Source organism: Eptatretus burgeri, chromosome 10 (assembly GCF_056783735.1).
Source record: "Eptatretus burgeri isolate ZD-2024b chromosome 10, Ebu_testis_v1, whole genome shotgun sequence".
Lineage (NCBI taxonomy): Eukaryota > Metazoa > Chordata > Myxini > Myxiniformes > Myxinidae > Eptatretus > Eptatretus burgeri.
Genome location: NC_140970.1, coordinates 73,169,347 through 73,190,252, shown reverse-complemented (window position 1 = coordinate 73,190,252; position 20,906 = coordinate 73,169,347). Strand labels below are relative to the sequence as shown.

The 20,906-nt window shown below is 40.8% G+C and overlaps 1 protein-coding gene across 7 annotated transcripts in view; it reads right to left on the bottom strand.

Moving 5' to 3' along the window:
• The window catches only part of LOC147018866 (microsomal triglyceride transfer protein large subunit-like), a 121,336-nt gene that overhangs the window by 39,273 nt on the left and 61,157 nt on the right, over positions 1-20,906 (bottom strand). For 6 of the 7 annotated variants that reach the window (XM_085898968.1, XM_085898971.1, XM_085898970.1 and 3 more), the window contains 4 exons: positions 19,136-19,243; positions 13,082-13,291; positions 2,770-2,981; positions 2,311-2,408 (listed from right to left, as the gene is read on the bottom strand). In XM_085898968.1, the coding sequence (XP_085755094.1) occupies positions 2,311-2,408; positions 2,770-2,981; positions 13,082-13,291; positions 19,136-19,243 (628 nt within the window). The remainder of the gene's footprint in view (positions 1-2,310; positions 2,409-2,769; positions 2,982-13,081; positions 13,292-19,135; positions 19,244-20,906) is intronic. The other variant, XM_085898975.1, reaches the window with a different exon arrangement.

Below are 20,906 nucleotides of genomic sequence, written 5' to 3'. Positions count from 1 at the left end.
TGGAGATGTGTAAAGTGATTAAGACTAATTTGGTTACGCTGATTTCAAAAATCATAACCGTTTTGCTGTATCACGTCAGGATTTTCAGGGACAGAAATATTCCCATTGCCTAGAAGTCAGGATTTCAATGAAATTTACATATGTCTTTAACATGTCTATTTCGTACAATTGTTGTTAACTTGTGTTATATTTCTTTCTTTCAGATAAAGATGAGTAGGCGTTCCTGTACCAATCATCCTGACAACTTCTGTTATGTCTGTGGTCGGTATACCAAAAAAGATCAACAGCCAAGTATATCTACAGCAGTGAATATGAAGGCCGCCTACTTTCACTACTTCGGGTGTAAGGTGGGGGACCAAGAACAGAGCTGGGCACCACACATCTGCTGCACAAGCTGTCACACAACCTTGACTCAGTGGTTGATGGGCAAGCGCGCGAGCATGCCATTTGCGGTGCCCATGATATGGCGTGAGCCGCAGAATCATCATGATGATTGTTATTTCTGCTGCACAAGCATCGCCGGCTTCAACAAGAAGAATAAAGGTCACATCAAGTACGCTGACTGCGTCTCTGCTCGTAAACCTGTGCCTCATGATGACGAGAACCCCGTTCCAACACCTCCAGCTGATCAGAACATAGCTGTAAGCAGTGGTGAAGAGGATTGTGATGATGAACCTTTTGAACCCGACACTCAAGAATCACACCTTCTGAACCAGGGAGACTTAAATGATCTTGTAAGAGATCTCTCGCTGTCAAAGGCGAAGGCAGAGCTGCTTGGATCAAGGCTGCAGCAGTGGAATCTACTTGAACCTAACACCAAGATATCCTTGTTCAGAGCACGTCACAGAGATGTGGCTGAGTTCTTTGAGATGGAAGACACGATGACATTCTGCAGTGACATCAACGGTCTGTTGAAAGAACTTGGGTGTGATCACGATCCTGCAGACTGGCGCCTCTTCATCGACTCGGGGAAGAACAGCTTGAAGGCTCTTTTGCTCCACAATGGCAACGAGAAACCATCAGTCCCACTGGCTCACGCGTTCGGCATGACAGAGACCTATGAGACTATGCGGCAGCTGCTTGATTCCATCAAGTACAATGACTTCAACTGGCACATCTGCGGAGACTTGAAAGTGGTGGCGCTGTTGTTAGGGCTGCAGTCAGGCTACACGAAATACATGTGCTTCCTTTGTCTCTGGGATAGCAGAGACGACAAGAATCACTGGACGAAGAAAGATTGGGAAGAGCGAAAAGAGCATGTACCTGGTCGACACAACGTGAAGCATGTCACCCTTGTCGACCAAGCCAAGGTTTTCCTTCCACCACTCCACATAAAGCTCGGCTTGATGAAAAGTTTTGTACGGGCAATGGATCTGACTGGGCATGGGTTTTTATACCTCAAGGAAAAGTTTGGCAACACCTTGTCGGAGGCCAAGATCAAGGCTGGTGTCTTTGTTGGACCGCAAATCCGACAGATTATGAAGGACGAAACTTTTCCGACAACTATAAACCCCAAAGAGCTGGCAGCGTGGAGGAGCTTCAAAGGTGTGACGGACAACTTCTTGGGGAACGAGCGCGCGGACAACTATGAAGAAATAGTGCAGCAGCTGCTGGAGTCCTTCAGGAAACTTGGCTCCAGGATGTCCCTGAAAATCCATTTCCTACACCAGCACCTGAACTTCTTCCCTGACAACTTGGGAGCAGTCTCGGACGAGCACGGCGAGCGATTCCACCAAGAGATTTCACTCATGGAGACGCGTTACCAAGGGCGGCACAACCCGAACATGATGGGCGATTTCTGCTGGTTCCTGCATCGTGAAACTGACACAGAGCAGCACAAATGCAAAGCCAAATGCCTAAAGCATTTTTAATTACATTCTAGTGGAGTTTTTCTGTAATTTCTATAATTTTGAAGCATTCATGATGAAATAAATGAATAAATGAATTTTTGTAAATTTCATTGAAATCCTGACTTCTAGGCAATGGGAATATTTCTGTTACTGAAAATCCTGACGTGATACAGCAAAACGGTTATGATTTTTGAAATCAGCGTACCCAAATTAGTCTAAATCACTTTACACATCTCCAGTAAAAAATTTTTGTTGTTCAGTGTTATACGAGTTACCAGCAATTGTGAAATTATAACATGATGCAATGGGTACAAAGTAATTTACTGTTTCACTACAGCTTGTCACAAAAGGAAAATATGAACTATAATTCAATGAAGACAGTGTGTGACATTTTGTATGACGTGGAAATATTATTGTAAGTTAGACTGTACAAGGTGTGTGTCTGCCATGAGCCACTAACGTGAGATGAAGCCCCAGCAAGCTGAAGACAAACCATCTCGAGAGAAGAAGTCATAGTTTTTAATAAATGGATCTCGAAGAGCTTTCTGAATGGTAAGACTGTCAAAGAGAGAAAAAACAATTGGGGAGGAGTGGAACAAGTTAGGTTTCTGGTGTGGAGACTCGTAGTTGCAGTTCAGAGAGACAGTATGGCGAGAGCACCTTGTATATGCTTATGTTGGGATAGTGATAAGTATTTATCCCTTTCACTTAATATCATTGCAATTACTTCAACATGCATTCAAAGCACTTATTAAACAATGAAAGCAATCCTGATTAATGGGTTTTTTTTCATGAAATGGTGGTCAGAAATGATGTTTTGCGTCATATCAAAACTAACAGACAGTGGTATCTCCCCCATACATTAATCAAGCATTGTAGTTGTAGTGCAGCCTCAGTGGTACAGCAAATAACACCTTACCTGACTGGGTGACTTGCACGAATCATGGCAGCTACCTTGGCCAAGACAAAGCGTGCCATTTCAGATGTAGCATTATGAAGGTCTGCCAGTAATGCACGAACTATATCGTATGGAGGCTCACTCATAAGCAATGTCTCGATGGCTAAAATACGGATTGCTGGATCATGTGTACTGCCTTCACCACGAGAGATGGCGAGGAGAGAGATCTGAGCCTGTTGGGGGTAAGAAGTGAGATTATTTTGAAGTTTAGACTTCACACCAATTACACCTTATGATTCAAGCTTTGCATTAATGAAAATTTGCGAATATCGATCAACTGAATGAATGTGATCTCTTTCGGTTTATCACTACCACGCTCCTGCCCCAACCCTCACCCCCCTCAAGCCACCTGGTTCAAATTTTGTCTTATACCCTTCCAAACTTTCATTGCAATTATTAGGATCAAAATTCTGATAAGATCAAGTTTCTAATGCTTCAGGGATTTCCAAATGGACACAAGGTCACACCCAAGTTTATATTCTCAATGTCCATCATGTACCTTTGTAATACCATTTCTATTAGCATAGCTGAGAGGCTGCTCTGCAAGACAAAAATGATGCTTATGCCTGTTTTAAACTGTCAAGGAATATTTTATATTTCTGTTCCCAGTTGTAAATAAGTTGTAGTTGGTTGGAGTAATTGGCCATAGTTGCCTTCATGCCTTCAAAAATAATACGAAAACAAACAAAATTTTCAAAAAAAATGTCGGCACTTGAGACTCATAGACAGAGGTCATAAGCCAGAGATGTGGTTTGGCAATGGAACCGACTAACATTACATTGGAAAAAACACATTTACCATCATGAACTCCATCACCTTTTCCACCAAGAACCTATTCAATCCAATTTGACATCACTGATGAAGTCCTGTGACATGCAAGTGAGGCATATATATATATATATATATATATATATATATATATATATATATATATATATATATATATATATATATATATATATATATATATATATATTTTTTTTTTTTTTTTTTTTTAATATATTTTGACTGCTTTTGACGTTTGCACATGGTTCATGCTTGGGAGCCTCATTGGTATGCATTGTTATCGGCGCTGTCGCTGATGATTTGCCAATAAGCAATGAAACCGGTCCGGTAGTTGAGGGGGTGTGTTGCATTGGGATTCTCATGTGTGTACTATGTGTGAACATCTTTATAGTTGTTAAGGAACTCTGGGAAGGGTTCAAAACAGCGTTGTGCTTGCCTTGCGTAGGTCTTCTTGGGTTGCTTTATGCAGCTATTGTTTCCTTTTTTGTCAACAAGCCATAAGACACATTGTCATTCAATAAAGTGGTTATGAATCGTGTCGATTGCACTTTTATAAAACTACTAAAAATTTGAGGAACTTGCAAAAAGTTCACTTAACTCTCATCAAATTAAAGTTTATTCCTGCACAGTTATCACCCTCCATGTTAAGAAGATGAACAACTAATGCAATAACCTAAACGTGAAGTTGTTGCCTTCTGTTATTAGAACAGCATTATCGAATTGGGAGCTGTTCTGAGCAAAATGGCTCAACACAAAAAGTAATTGCAAAAACCTGATACAATCTTGGCCTTCAAGGCCTCGATCTGCGAAGCATACAGTATACCCCATAATCTTACCTTGGCCTTTGCTGTTAGTCTAATCAACTGATAGAAGCTCAAAACTGCTCAATGTGTCACTGAACTATCCAATCAACCTTCGTGGGAGAATTCTATAAACTGCCAGTTATGTTACTATATTACTTCACAATGCCATCTCTCTGCCTCTGCTTATCTGTTACTGTGTTACACATTCAACCAACTGCCCCCACCCACTCCAACCCACCCCCCCCCCATCCATCGTGTCATCTTTCCATTGACATAACTTGTAAATCAGTGTTTGATTAATACATAATCTCTCACATAAAGTGTATATGGTTAATACAAAACTGTAAATTCATGCATTTCTCTTTGGGTGTGTAAGGTGTCCTTCAAGGTCTCCCAAGGTCTCCTAAGTGCATGTCTCCCAATCAGATATGGGCTTCTACCCACATTTCAGGTTCCAATTATACTCAATATATTATTGATACATCCATTGTGTTCTAGTGTGCCAGTGTTTTTACAATAAAAAGTAAAACTATACTCGTATCTCCTAATATCAATGTCCTGCATGATATTTACTCCAATAACAATGAGATGCAGGTATTGCTCGAAAGTAGATTGCTTATCGAGATTTTAAGATGCAGTATACTGTCTATGACATCTATGTATCGATCAATGCACTGGTTTGTACATCCATTAGATAATGCAAGGAACAAATGAGTGACCAAACTGTTATGGTTAGATGTCTCCCCTTCAGACTTCCTTCTGATTAAAAATCCCTCAAATTCATCCTCCCCCTTTGGTCAATCACGACTGTGCACCAGCATCGACCTAACATGGCCGTCTTTTCACTTGTTCGCAAGCACCACCCAACCTGGGTTGAAAACCATGCTGCTCTTGATAGTACATTTTCCATGTAAAGTAGTCATCCCAATTTGGGCTGTCAACACGAGCTTGCTTCCACTTCCATCAAGTCCTGCTATTTCCCAAAGCATGCAGATGCTTGATGCAATGAAGGCAGGCCAATCGGGTGAAGAGTGAGCAAATATATTTGGAGTCACACCAAAAGGAAAGATGCCATGTCTTGGCCTATGATAATCCTAATTATTCCTTGGTGTCTTTTAAAAGCATTGAGAAGGCAGAACAGAAAAGAGAGGATGCAGAAGATAAAGAAGATAAGATGTGAGCTTAGCACTAGAAGGTGATAAATATTCAAGGTCTGAAATCACATGTACAGTATATGTACCACTTCTCTCAGGCCTATAGCAGCTTACCTCAGGCCACAGACTCAACAAGCAACCCAGGTGAGTTTTCCATCGTGGTGCTTTTTGCTCAAAGCTTGCCGAGAAAGAACCACCCACATCCATCACAAAGCCCACTGAGTGGAAACAAGAGGTTTGCACTCAGCTCAGATAAACGATCTTACTGTATGTGGGCTGAAGGAGAAACTGGGACATGGCAGTATGGTTTCAACCTGAATTGAGTGGTACATGGAAAGAAGGTACTTGACTCATGGACCGATATGCGAGTGAGATGGCCAGTTATTTTTCCTCTTCTCCTGCAAAATTGATAGAAGACAGGACTAAGCCATGGGCCAAGGAGAAAAAGAGAGATGGTTGGCGGGAGAGCCGCAGAGAGCGCAGTGTGAAATAGAACCACAGAGCAGACAGAGAGTGAGCATATAGCCCAGGTAGCCAACAGCACTGGACAAACCATGACTAGACACCCTGGAAGCTGGACTGATCAACTAGATTCAGACTGGCACCGTTGGCTACCAAGTAGCAGTCCCTTCTCCACTTCTGTGGAAAGAAAGAGAGCAAACACGACCTCTCCAGGGGAACAGAACATTCTGAGTTGGCCCATGACAGTGCGAGATTGGTGTTCTGTCTTGTTTTTGTTGGACTCAGTACAGACTTTACCCCTGGGAAAACGTCGCAAAGATTATTTATTGCTGCCTCGTCTAGACTAATCTATGATAGTGTAATGGATTGAATAAGAAACCAATCTGATTCGCTTCTTTTTCAATCTTCTTCTCAAAATCATATATTGTGGAAGAATCATTCCATTCCTCCAACAACAACAAAAAAAAGAAGAGGAAAAAAAAAACAGGAAAGTTTTTTAATGTAGTTAACGTAGTTAACACTAGATTAAATCGCTCCGTGATCGAGGCCTCAGGCCTTCTGAACAACCAAGTTAATGAAATAACATAAATGTTCATAGAAATTGCTAAGTTGTTTCGGTCAGTGAAAAGCATTTACATTTTTATGCGAAATCACCATTCGAGTGTTTGTGCAGAAACCTTTTGGTAATCGGTAATACGAGGCATGCCTCCAGTCGCTTCGCTGACGGGTTTAAATCAAAACACAGCATGTTGTACTTCATAAATATCTTACATGTTTACCTGTGAGTGTTAACGAGGATGTAAAATCACACTAAAATACGCAATTTTGGTGTCTGTCTTTTTGACCCCGCAATATATTTGGTCATTACTTATCAAATCTCTACCAAACTTGACACGATGGAGGTTCTCCCAACTTCATTTCCCCACTCTCCCGAAGTTTTCCGCCTTGGGCGAAATCCATGTTAAGGTTTATATCCGTGTTGAGGTGGCTAATTGTGGCATTTTTCCAAGGCCACTTCGAATAACAGAAGTAATAACAACACATGATTATCGCATAATGTTAATATTTTGACAAAACAATATTAATACTAATAGTATGCCCCATCCCAAAGGGGTTTTTCCTCCTTGGACAAACGCTGTGTTTATGTGTATAAATAACTTATTGTGGGGCACCCCTACTGGAAGTAAAAAATATTATAAACCACAAACGTATGATTACATTTTAAAACAGTCGCTACTGCTGTTTAACACTAAACTGAAAGGGAGGAAACCCGACGTTCTTTAGGCATTATATGCGTCATGGCTCTGCAAGACCCCACAGACTAACGGACCCGAGCCAAGATCTACTGCAATATATATACCCCAAAGAGAATGAAAAACATGGCACTTGCTGCCATTCCCATCGGGAGTGGGTGTACTAGTGAAGTAAGACACACAAAAAAGGACTTTTTTTATAAGAAGTATTTATTGTTGTTTGTGTACTCATTTCATGTGCTTTGTTATATTTTTATATTACTTTGAGAAGTATTACAATATTTTCCTTCTGTGTGCAACTCCCATGTCCTTGTAAAGGGTTCCTGCTGTGGCAAAAAAATAAATGCTACAGTTGGAACCACAACATTAAAGCTTCAGGTCCTGCTTCTTATTCCTCAATACCAGAAACAGACTTTTAAAACAGGCAAGTAAAGGTGATTAAAGGAACGAATTTTTGGTCCATACAAATGGATTATTAGCTTTCCAACGGTACCATGTGTATTATAGTACAACAACAGAAACTCTTTAGAACTAGAGAGTTCATAGAACACGTTACACCATGCAGGTGCGCACTCTTGAGAAACAGGGACATGTGTGTGGTCTTTGAGCAGATAATTTGATTGGTCGTGATGACGTAAAATGCTGTAATATTTTGTCCAAGCACCGCTAAATGGAAGGGCTTTGAAAGTGCCGAAAAAGCGATTTGTGTTCTACAGTGTTGAAGTATGTATATAATTACTGTATATTGAAATAAAATAAAAAAATTTAATGGTTCAAGAAAACTTTTTTTACACCACATCTCTTACACCACCTTGTTTAACCCTTAAACGGTAACCTGGGATTTTGAGGACCCCAAGCACAACATATGTTTTCAACAATAAAACTTTTCAAAACATTTTTTCTGAAAAATTAATTAAAAAAGTTATTAATAGTAGATTAATATCGTTTTAGTCGTAAATATTGCAAAGGGTTTCAATTTCATCTGTACATAATGTTGCGGCAATAAAATGAAGAGAACATTTTTTTTCTAAAATAAATTTCCTTCGGGGAGGGGGGGGGGGCTCCGAGACCCCAATTTGCCAAGATGTTAATGTGGGATGAAGGTTACCTATTAATAGTTAACATGTTACATTAGTTATTCATGCCTGTTGTTTGTGTCCCTAGTTGCATCCTTAAAAACAGTAAGTTTGTGTTTGAAATGATTTTCAACTTTGTTTGACTGCCAGACAAGCAGACAGAGTTTAAAAAAAATTGTCTCACTCCTCTCTGCACATGAGCAATCGAGATGAATTCAGAGCCAAAGTAATGTTAAACTACAGGTTCATTTTCTGATTATGTTCCGATTGGTGTATGTTGTAAATATAACATTCAATTGATATCAACTTGTTCCTCTATCATAAACTGACGTTTGTAGACAGACAGAGCTTTTCACTTCACGTGCGGGGGGTAAAAACAACAATGGTACCTATCATACATGTCATTCTTTGCCTAACACAGTCACTCTACACCCAACAGAAGGAGAAAATCTAAAGAGTTCAAGGGGTGATCCCCTCGGGGTCTTATGGTCTATACAGTTCCCTCAGGCCTTGTCTTGGTTTGCTTTGTTTTTGTGGAGACTTCATCTTCACCTGGGAGTGCTGCAACTTCGCCGAAGGTGAGCACTCAAGGGAATGTTCAGATGGCATTAGCGGCACCCTGGCATTAGCTGTGCCTCGGTTCATTGCAATCCTTGAGTATGATGATGCCATAGCCACATTAACCGGCAGATGATGATACACTACTGTTCACCTGGTTACCATGCTGAGAAGGGGTTGGACTTATAACCAGGACACACTGCACCACATGCGGACACACTACACCACAGACACATACCACACCACACACAGACACACTACACCACACACACCACAAAAGAACGGAATTTTAAAAACATTATAAGTGAAAATATAGAGGAGTGTACACACACGCACACACACACGCACACACACACACGACATACACGCACACATACACGCACACATACACGCATGCACACGCATACGTTGCAGTCATCTCACAACCCCTGTGGCGTGAGACTAACAAAAGAAGATAAACAAATGATTGCACCAGAGGCAAGGTGGCTGATACAGATAGATACAATTGACGCATCATGATCTGTGTTGTAGACATCCACAACATCAACAAAGTTGTTGGTGCTTGAGCTGTTCTCATAGATGTGATCTAGTAGAGAACCCAAATCTGTGGTGAGCACTTTCACAAGCTGTGAGAATCCTTTTGAGGCCGTGAACCTGAGCAATTTTAATTGGATAGTGGCTAATACCAGATCTTCATTGAAGTCACCCAGGATAACAGTTGGGATTGTTTGATGTGGAATTCTTGAGAGGTAATCATCTAATTCTGACAAGAAGGTAACCATTGAAAGCTGTGGATGATGGCAGACAACACACATCCTTTGATTAGAACGTGTGGTTACTGTAATAACCTTAACTTCGAGTAGAGGAGAGTGTGAGATGTCTGTGCTTTCAGGAAGTAGTGATGTTCGACATGATATCATGACTCCACCATTGGATAGGTCTTGACTGCTTGTCGTGAGACGGTCCAACCTGTAGACTTCGCGCTTGCCAAGTCAGCCGTTCCTTATCAACAGTTTCAAATGGAGTGCTTGCTTGAATACTTAAGCCAATTGGGGAGCATGCTACAAGAAACTTGGTAACTGAACAACCCCTGCAAAACTGGAGGTTCTTGGTGGTATTATCAAGGTTTTGTTATAGATTGTTCAAATATATAATTCAATTTATTTAAAGCTTTAAAGAGGTTGAAAGATATATAAATAATTACAGGCTCGACCACTATTTTCTCCAGCGTCTATGACATCACCCTATTTAACAAATTACATTAGTTATTCATGCTTGTTGTATGTGTCCATTATGATGTCCTTAAAACAATAAGTTTCCTGTTGGGAGTTATTTCAAATTTTGTTTGACTGCCAGACAGGCAGACAGAGTAAAAAAAATTATCTCACTCCTCTGTGTGCATTTGAGGTTGGGATGAATTCTGAACCAAAGAACAGTAAAATGAAAGACTTGTCTTCCTTTCCTAGTTATGTTCTGATTCATGTTCAAAATATAATATTAAATTTAAATAAGTTGTTCCTCGATCATAAACTGCGAAGACAGATGTACAGGTGGACAGACGGACATGAACCAATTGCTTAACACCGCTTTTCGCATCGCGTGCGCGGAATCGTTTTGTCGTTTCATATGCAGCCTATGGCTGCTGGTTGCACCATTTTTCCTGGAAGCACGACTGTGTTGCTGATACAGTGCCCCTATTACCAGCAAGCTGGTACTCATTTTTGCTGACCTCGGAAGGATGACAGGCCGAGTCAACCCACCTGGTGTTATTTCAACTGCATAGCAGGAGCTCGAACTCAAGACCCAAAATTTTAAGCCAGCCTCCTTAACCGCTAAGCTAACACCAGGATTGTGTGCAGGATAATAAAGCATTATGGATGGAGAAACTGGGCCCCTTTTATATATCGACGAGTAGGTACTAACGCAATGTAAAATCTGCGCAATGTAAAATGTGACTCCAAGTCCTCAACCACCCCCCCCCCCTATCAAACCCCAAGTTATCAAGCACCCCTCCAAAACCCCAAGTTATCAACACCCCCTCCCAAACCCCAAGTCATCAAAACCCCTCCCAAACCCCAAGTCCTCAGCCTACACATCCCAACTCTGTCTCATCTTTGCCCCCCCCCCCCCCACCCTCCCACCTCCTGTTGTATTTACCCTGCACAAATCACCACATCCACAATTCAACAGGGCTCGTAAGGAGAGTTTTATTCCAATGGCGAAAGCTGTGTGCACCAGAGCGCTGCCCCCAAGGCAACTCACAAAGATGCTGCCCTCAAGTCGACAATCCCCAACATCTGTTATTCCCTCCCCCCCACCCCGCCTCTTTCCCTTCTCCTGCTCATAAAAGCTAAAGTGTATTCTTACACCGATCACTACATATTTATTATCATGTCATCGCAAATCACTGAATTTGAAGTTGAATTACTTGGAACTTCCTGATCATTAATCATCAATAAATGACTATCTCGATATTCTGGTGTATTTGTGTCACTGAGGATCTCTCAAATCATAGCGTTTTTACAAGGTTTGGTAAAAGTAAATAAATAAAATGAAACCCGCTTTTGATTCCGACCAACCCGCGCATGTCTATTTACTTCACATGATATGTCAATTACATGTCGATGCACATGTGAAATAATATTTGTTGATAAAATCCTGTATTTGCACACAATTCAGCCTTGAAACCTCTGGCGAAAACCAAAAGTTTATTTTTTATTAAATACTTTAAACATTAATCATGACTATTTTATTTGTTGTGGGCTTGGGATCCTCGGGTCCTGAGTTTAAATCCTGCTTTTACATTGAATTAATACGAAGTGTGGTTGACTCAGCCTGTCATCCTTCCAAGGTTGGTAAAATGAGTACCAGCTTGCTGGGACGATTGAGCCATTTGAGTATCCTGTGTTGGAATTGCAACCCATCCAGGATTGTAAATAACAGCCCAGGAGACTGCTTCGGCAGCACCGACGCTCTGTACAGAGTATGGTCCCAATGGATTTTTGATTTTCTTTATTCTGCATTATGAAAACGTACCTTTCTTTCATGATAGACGACGATGGATTGTATAGTTTTTCAATAAACTCGGCAGTCCTCTTGATTGTATGGAAGTTTTCTTTGGGCGGTGAAAAGTAGACCGCGACCTCGATTGCTCCCAAACAAATTTCCTCTGCATGAGTTGTAATAACAACGTACCATTATTTCATGATAGAAAATATGTTGTTCAGTCTTCAAGTGTACATGAGAAACCTGAAGCTTAAGGCCTATAATTATTAGTGAACAAAATGACAGATTTGATTTTTTGAGATTAGAATTGTGTGAGGATTCAGGCCAGCGAAGCTCCGCCCTAGACGGACAGAACTTCAGAGCTTCAGAGCGACACACGACAGACAGACAGACAGAGCGACTGGTGGAGAATTACATACATATATACATATATATATATATATATATATATATATATATATATATATATATATATACACATATATATGATGACAGTTATATTTTAATAAATGTTATACTCGGAATAAAGATAAACAAGCAACAAAACATTACTACCATTCAAATAATTGCATCTCCCACAATGAGGAAGAAGTTGGAAGCAAAACGCCTTTTTGTGGCCTATCTGTTTTGACCACATCTCCTCCAGTCTTGCTCCCTTTACTTTCTCAGCCCTTTGACCCTCCCCTGATCCTCCAACACACAAGCATTCTGATAGTAGCCTCCTCCAAGTTTAACTCCCAAAATCCAGACTCACTGCACATCTCTACTCTTTTGTTCCTTATTTTTCACCCATTTGTGGAACTGCCCTCCTCAGTCTGTTCAATCCCACTCTTCCCTCCAGAACTTCAAGTTGGCAGTGCACCACCATCTCATTTCATCCCCATTCCTACTCGTGATCATTTCTACCCACGTTGAGACAACCTAACCCAATCCTCTTAGTTAAAGGTTTCCTCCCCTCTTCCTCTCTCCTCATTGTTGCATCCACCTGCTGCCCCACTCCCCCACTGTAAGTGCATCGGTTGTACCTCCTTGCTTGCTGTATGCACCTGCTGCCCCACGACCCCACTGCAAGAGCATTAGCTTTTGCCCTCTGCCACCACACTTTTCCATCAGCCTCGATTTTTTGACTAACAAACCAAAATGTACCCTCATGTATCAAACCGTTCATACAGTACCTCAGCTGAAATAAATTTTGCTGGGAGTCGCTGTAAAGCAGCCATGGAGAGAGCTGCAGCTTGAGGAGAGGCTCCTGCAGCATGCCGCAGGAGCACAGGGACAGAACTCGGAATGTGCGCGTTCGCTAGCCCAATTAGGAATGGCAGCAGAGTGGTGTCATCTGCATGTGCTGCTCCATGTGAAAGGAAAGAGATTGCAGCCTTTCCCACCTGTACACAAAATAGCACGAGGATGGAAAAATGTGTATTCATATAATGCTTAGTACATACATACAGGGTGCTAACAAATTTTAAAGGCATTAAAGGAAAGGAAATAAGCCTGGTGTTGGCTTAATGGTTAGGGGTGTGGCCTTGGGATCTTAGGGTCCTGAGTTTGAGACCCATTGGCTACTGAATTAACACCAGGTCGGGTTGACTCAGCTAGTCATCCTTCCAAGGTTGGTGAAATGAGTACCAGTGTACTGGTATAAGGAGGGGCACAGCATCAGTGGCATTGTCGTGCCCCAACAAAATACTGTTATCGGGAGGGAAACAGCATCAGTGGCATTGTCGTGCCCCAACAAAATGATAGCTGCCATACGCAAGAAGAAGAAGAAAGTAAAATAAATCACAAAATGAGAGCTGCTTTGAGAAGTTACATAATAAGGTGGATGAATGTCATAGTTAAATATTTCAAGTTGGTGAGATTTAAACAATTGAAAAGACATAACAGCTTAAAGTTCTTGAAAAATTATTCAACAAAAGATGAAAAATTCCTGAAAGGCAGAGGTACAATCTCTGATTACTGGAATATAATCATGCTTTGGCATTGTATGAGGCTTTGCTTTCCACAAAGTTAATCCATTTGATCTACTAGTGGGCCTGTTGGTCCATTGAACCAAATTTTCAGTGTTACCTTGCCTTTCACCAAGTCCAGATGTGCTTGGGACCAATGCAGAGATGATATGGTTGTTGTAATTATTGCCATATGATACTAGTATTATTATTATTATTGTTGTAAATATGATTAGTATTACTAGCCCCCATTGAACTTGGTCTGAAACAGGGGCTCATGGATTTTGTCTCGATTTTTGGGTCCGTGCATGCGTTCATCCGCAACCATATCTCGGACCTGTATGGACCGATTTTATTTGTACTTGGCACAAAGACAGCACATGATGGCAAGCATAAGCACATTGTTTCGTTTCGTGATGCAATCAAAGATGGCCGACTGGAAGACATTTTAGTTGTAAAAACAACCCAATGTTCAACACATCAACCATTTCTCGGACATGCATTTACCAATGTTATTTAAACTTGGGACACATATAATGAATGACGGCTTATATATGCACGTCATTTGTTTTTTTCGAGATCAGATCCCAGATGGCAGACTGGTGGCCATTTTAGTTGTAAAAAACCTGATGTTGAACATGTTCTCAACCATTTCTCGGACATCATTTACTAATGTTATTTAAACTTGGGACACAGATAATGAATGATAGCTAATATATGCCCGTCACTTTTTTTCTGAGATCAGATTCAAGATGGCCGACTGTTGGCCATTTTGTTACTTAAACATGTCCCCAACCATTTTTCAGACATGCATCGTCTGATTTTGTTCAAACATAGTACACACACAGTACACATTGGCATACACTTGCATCTAAATTTAATTTGCGATCTGATAAAAGATGGCCAACTGGTAGACAGGCAGCCATTTTAGTTATACAGAAAAAATTACTCAAATAAATGAGGGCTCTGAAATTTTATGTCTTTTTCCTTTGTTTAATATATGCTTTGTTCCAATATTATCATTGGTTTTGTTATTTATTTTGTAATTACAATGTCATGCCATGGTGGAAGGACATATGAAGCTGCTTTATATACCTTAACATGGCATGCATTTAAAACATGGGAATTCTTCTGGATTTTTTGTAGTGAATAAGCCTCACCAACTCAGTCAGTCATGACGATCATTTTGGTGGCTCACAATCCACATCAGAACACTCCAGAAGAAATGCACTAAAAATGCCACACACACACACACACACACACACACACACACACACACACACACACACACACACACACACACACACACACACACACACACACACACACACACACACACACACACACACCTCATCCATTTATAGTGGAGCATTAAAGGGTCTACAGGGTCTTAGGGGTGTTTTTTTGCTCCTCTGGGTCTTTTCATCTTTTGGGTCCTCTGAATCTTTTGGGTGCTTGGAGACTTTTGAGTCTTTGGGGTCACTTGGGTCTTAATGGTCTTTTGAGTCCTCTGTGTCATCTGGGTCCTCGGGTTATTATGAGTCCTCAGGGTCTTTTAGGTCTTTTGGGTCCTTGGAGACTTTTGGGACCTCAGGGACTTTAGGGTCTTCAGGGTGATCTGGGTCCTCAAGGAATTTTGGGGACCTCAGGGTCATATGGGTCTTCTTTATCTTTTGGGTCTTTGGAGTCTTTTGGGTCCTCGGGGTCCTTTAGGTCCTTGGGTGTTTTGGGTCCTCAGGGATTTTAGGGTATTTTGGGTCCTCTATGACTTTGGGGTCTTTGGGGTCCTCCAGGTCTTTTGGATCTTCTAGGTCCTCAGGGACTTTTGAGTGTTTTGGGTTCTCAGGGTCTTATGGGTCTTCAGAGAGTTTTGGGTCCTTGGGGTCTTTTGGGACTTTAGGGTCATCTTGGTCTTTTGGGTTCTTGTGATCTTTTGGGTCATCTGAATCTTTTGGGTCCTTTTGGGTGTTTTGTATCCTTGGATCCTTTGGGTCTTTTGGGTCTTTTGGATCCTTTGGGTCTCTTGAGTCATCTGAGTCTTTTGGGTCCTCGGGGACTTTTGGGTCTTTTGGTCTTGTGGGTCCTCTGGGTCTTTTGTGACTTCTGGATCTTTTGAGTCCTTGGAGTCTTTTGTGTCTTTAGAGTCTTTTGGGTCGTCAACGTCTTTTGAGTCATTCGGGTCTTTTGGGTTTTTGGGTCTTTTGGGTCTTCAGAGTCTTTTGGGTCTTCAACATCTTTTGATTCTTCAACGTATTTTGAGTCCTCAGGGTCTTTTGGGTCCTCTGGAACTTAAGGGTCTTGGACATTTTAAAGGGTCTTCAATGGTTGAAGGGGTCTCAGCAATCTCAAGGGTCAAAATGTACATTTTATTAGTACGTAATTAATAGACACAAAAAGCATGACACACGCACACACACCTCATTCATTTATCATGGATTTATATACATACATACAGACATACACACATACATACATACATACATACATAGTGCTATATACTTATTTGAAAGGTGTTAAAGGAAAGCAAATTATAAAATGAGGGCTGATTAGATGTCTCCAGGGCCCTCAGAGAATGGCTGATTAGATGCCCTTGGAGCACTCAGATTATGCTGCGCTCAGAGCACTCAGAGCACTCAGATTATGCTGCGCTCATAGGTGTAATATGATTCTCTGGTCAACCAGAAACACTTGAGTTATGTTTAGCAATGCTAAATGTTTTTGTTGCTGTTGTCCTGTTTATTATTAAATCAGCTTTGTGGCCAATCCACAATCTCCAGTTGGGGCATCAGGATGCCGATGACTAGGTCACGAGCACATTGATAGCTTAAGATTTACTCTGGAAACATCAGTATCCTGGAAACTGCATCCCAGGATTAATCCGTTTTAATGCCTTTAAAGTTAGATTTTTCCAAGTAACCAGCACAGGACCACTTCGTATTCAACCAGCTGAGAAAACACTAGGATGGCTTCCACTTTTTTCATCGCATATTGGAACCAAATAGACTTAAAAACCATTGTTTAATATCAAAATCAACACGAATAACAAAAAAGGATTATAAAACAAGAAAAAAAATCCATTCGAGAAACAAAATCTACCTTTTAAATGTTTAAACCTTTGGTTTTGGATGGATAAACAATTGATAAATTGATTGCGAATTCACACCTCTAAAATACACTACACCACACACACACACACACACACACACACACACACACACACACACACACACACACACACACACACACACACACACACACACACACACACACACACACACACACACACACACACACACTTAAGACAACAAACCCAAACGTGAAAGTAAATATAAATTAACTATTCCAAGCTGCATGTGCATATTTTTCTGATACTCCCAAACAGCATGTGCTTCATAAAAGGTATCTTACAGTGACATCTTAAACAAAACTGCACAACTGGCTTCAGTACAATGCTGTGATTGAGAAGTTTTTATCCTCCTCAATAAAAATGCACCTTGGTGTGTGTGTGTGTGTGTGTGTGTGTGTGTGTGTGTGTGTGTGTGTGTGTGTGTGTGTGTGTGTGTGTATGTGTGTGTGTGTGTATACGTATATAGTTATATATAGATATATACAGTATATATATATATATATATATATATATATATATATATATATATATATATATATATATATATATATATATATATATATATATATATATACATACATGTGTTTGTTCAGAGAATTGGTTCAAGCACAACAATGAAAATGTGGAATGGCCTGGTCAAATCCCTGGCTCAATTCCAATAAAATCTGTTTCGGAAGTCTTGGAATTCCACCATACGGCAAAAGTCAATGGAATACAATGGACCATTTCACTTGTTGTGAAGGACTACAATCGACCCTTGAACTTGGATTTGCTGTGAAAGAGGAATGGCGCAATAAAATACCTGATACCTACCATGTTGTGGAATGTTATTTTGCTGCTTTGGTAATCGTGGATAAATTTAATGACACAATCTTCGTCGTAGTCATAGCTCAGAATGACAAAACCTTATTCACTGAATCACTGAAGAATGGTACAACAGCGACATCTGACCGACTAAGTAAACATGACACCTACATACCAACTGTGAACAAAAAAAATCTCACACCCTATGAAGCTTGATCAACAGTTAGTCAAGTTACAAATCAAGTTTTTCATTGGGTGTTCTTTCTCTGGAGTTATACTTCAATGCACCTGATATTTCTCCCACTTTGGAAGTACATTGAATGGAGGCTTACATCGAGGCAAGGGAATAATCAATTGTGCTCCTTTTCCCAAGGTCTCTGCAGGTGTGATTTTCTGATTCGTGTTCACTAATGTACTACCATTAACAGACTTAGTTTTGTGGTGCATGCAGAGAAGAGCAATAGCTGTGGCACATGTACATCACAGGTTTACCTTCAGGAGTCTTAACACCTCATGGCATTGACTGCTCGGTATGACAGTATGTTTCAGATCTCCACATTCTATCACAAAACTCTCTGATCCCATTCTATTGACAACTCATTCTCATCTTCAGAGTGCATATTCGAGCTATAACACTCATGCAAGGAATTTGCGGAAAGCCTCATCCAGCATGTTTTCAGAAAAGTTCACAACGTGTCAAAGCGTTGGATGTTGTGCAAGTTTTTATGGAAATAAACTGAAATACGATGCTTTCATACATTATTTGATTGTGAAAATCATATGCAATGTAATGCAAACCAACACGAAGAAGGGAACAATTTTGTGTCAGATATACTTCGAAGCACTCTGCATTTATTTTGCTGTTGCTACAAGGACCGTACACATTGCTGGACAAAGCATCTCTTCCCTCACTATTTTGAATCAAACCGATGCGTTCATGTTTGCTCATTTGAATTCCTTTGTTTTTTAACTGGGGAACTTCCTACTGCACTCTTTTCATTCCTGAATTTCTCTCTAAATGCTCAGGTGGCCTTGTCAATCATCATGCTCATTTACGAATCTTCAACACCAAATTAAATGTCACTGACTGTCCTAATTCTACCATTTTGATGAGAAATTAATAAAGAGATACAAAACATCACTGTACAAGTCAAGAAAGTAAGTGTCTGTAAGACAAGCTGTGTTGATAAAAGATACAGGTTCAACTTAATGAATCTATCAACTTCGCAGGGAATCATGCTCTCTTTTTGGGGGGACATCTAAAGAGCAGGGAATCTCTAACATGTCTAGTAAGGGAAGAGCGGATGGAGACGGCATAAAATAATGGTGGAAATGTCAATTCTCTTTACCTCATCATGGCACAGCTCAGCCTTACAGAGACGACCCAGCACAGCACCGAGCACGATGATGGCTGTATGATGCACTTCAGTACTGGCTATCTTCAACTGCAGTATTGTCTGTTGGGAGGAATCGTAAATATATTTTGTAATACAATAACATGGCATGGAGAATGGAGTACAGGCAAGTGGACAAATCAGCAATGAGAATCCATGCACAGTACTTGTTGGGCCAATCAATATCAGGTGCCATGGTAAACAAGTGATAATATAATGTGGATTTGCATGAGCTTGAGGCAATATGTGTGAATACAGCATATTCAAAGAGTGATCCAAAATAACCTGTATAAATGGTATACAAATCCTCAACAGACAAATTACATTTACACAACAACTTCAACATAAACAATTTACCATTAGCTCGAGCTGTAATACTATGAATATGTGAATTCCACTTTCAGTCAGATGAAATAAGATTTTCACATGATAAATATTTTGTAATACATGTGGATTCAATGATCAATTGTGGAACTTGTGGTGGTCGTTTACTGCCCTGCCCTTGTCTGCTGGTGCAAAGATCAAATCGTTCCTATTTCGCAGACTTTTCATGGTCTACAGTTCTACAACCAAGATATTAGGTTTGGGTTTGCTCATGTGTAAGAAGACCCCAATTGTCAAAGATAAGTGGTTCATGATAATGGTCTTTTCCTCTGCCAGTCGATTGTTAATGGCTGACTCGAGACTAGCAACAATCTGGCCTGGATATACACCTGGGCCTGGATTGTTGCAAGTGTGGAGTCAATCAGCCATTACATTTACCTATTTTTTAACCAGACTTGGTAGCATAATGGTTAGACCATCCGTTCCGACTTTGGGAGGCCAGTAGTTCATACCAAAGTCATACCAAATCCTTTTTTTTAATGGTACTTGGTGCTTCCTTGCTTGACATTCAGCATTTAAAATGATAGAGCATGGAAAACAACACTGGGATGGCAATGGCAAACCACCCAGTATACCTCTTGCTAAGAAACTGCTTCAGCAGCACCAATGCTCTGTAAAGAGTATGGGACATCAAATCAAATCAAATATATTGTTGCGGGCCGGGGGTCGGGTGAGAAGACCACAAGGGGGGGAAGGTATCTCGGCTCCCATCAGACTCCCCGGAATTGTAGGCCATCGCACACGGATAATTCCGTGATGTGGCGGGTCGCTTAACCGACCGTGGACACCAATAACTCAACTGCGTAACCTAGGGTCCTCCCGTCTCTGGGTTAACCTGGTTACCTAATTAATCACGTGATTTAATTACCGGGGAACACGCCCTCGGTACGCCTTGTCCGAACCGGATCACTTTACCGGATCTGATGCAGCCGAGCGACACTGCCAAGGACGTACCGGCTAAGAGGAATGGATCGTTGGGAATAAAGTCCCGGCTAAGCTTGGATTCAGACCATACTGGATAAATGAAAGAAAAGACAAAAACGAGCAGGGAACATATCTAATAATGATTTATTTACAAGCAGGTGAGGAAAAGTATGTGGTATAGGGAATAGGTTTATTGGGGGTGTGTTGTGCAGGGAGAGGGAAGAAAGGTATGTTGCGGCAATAAACAAGCAACTTATGAAAGCAGACGCAGAGCAGACGTAACTCGAAAATAATAATAACAATAATAATGATAATCTTCTGCAGTCTTACTTAAAAAGACAGGTGCCAGGACACACACACACACACACACACACACACACACACACACACACACACACACACACACACACACACACAC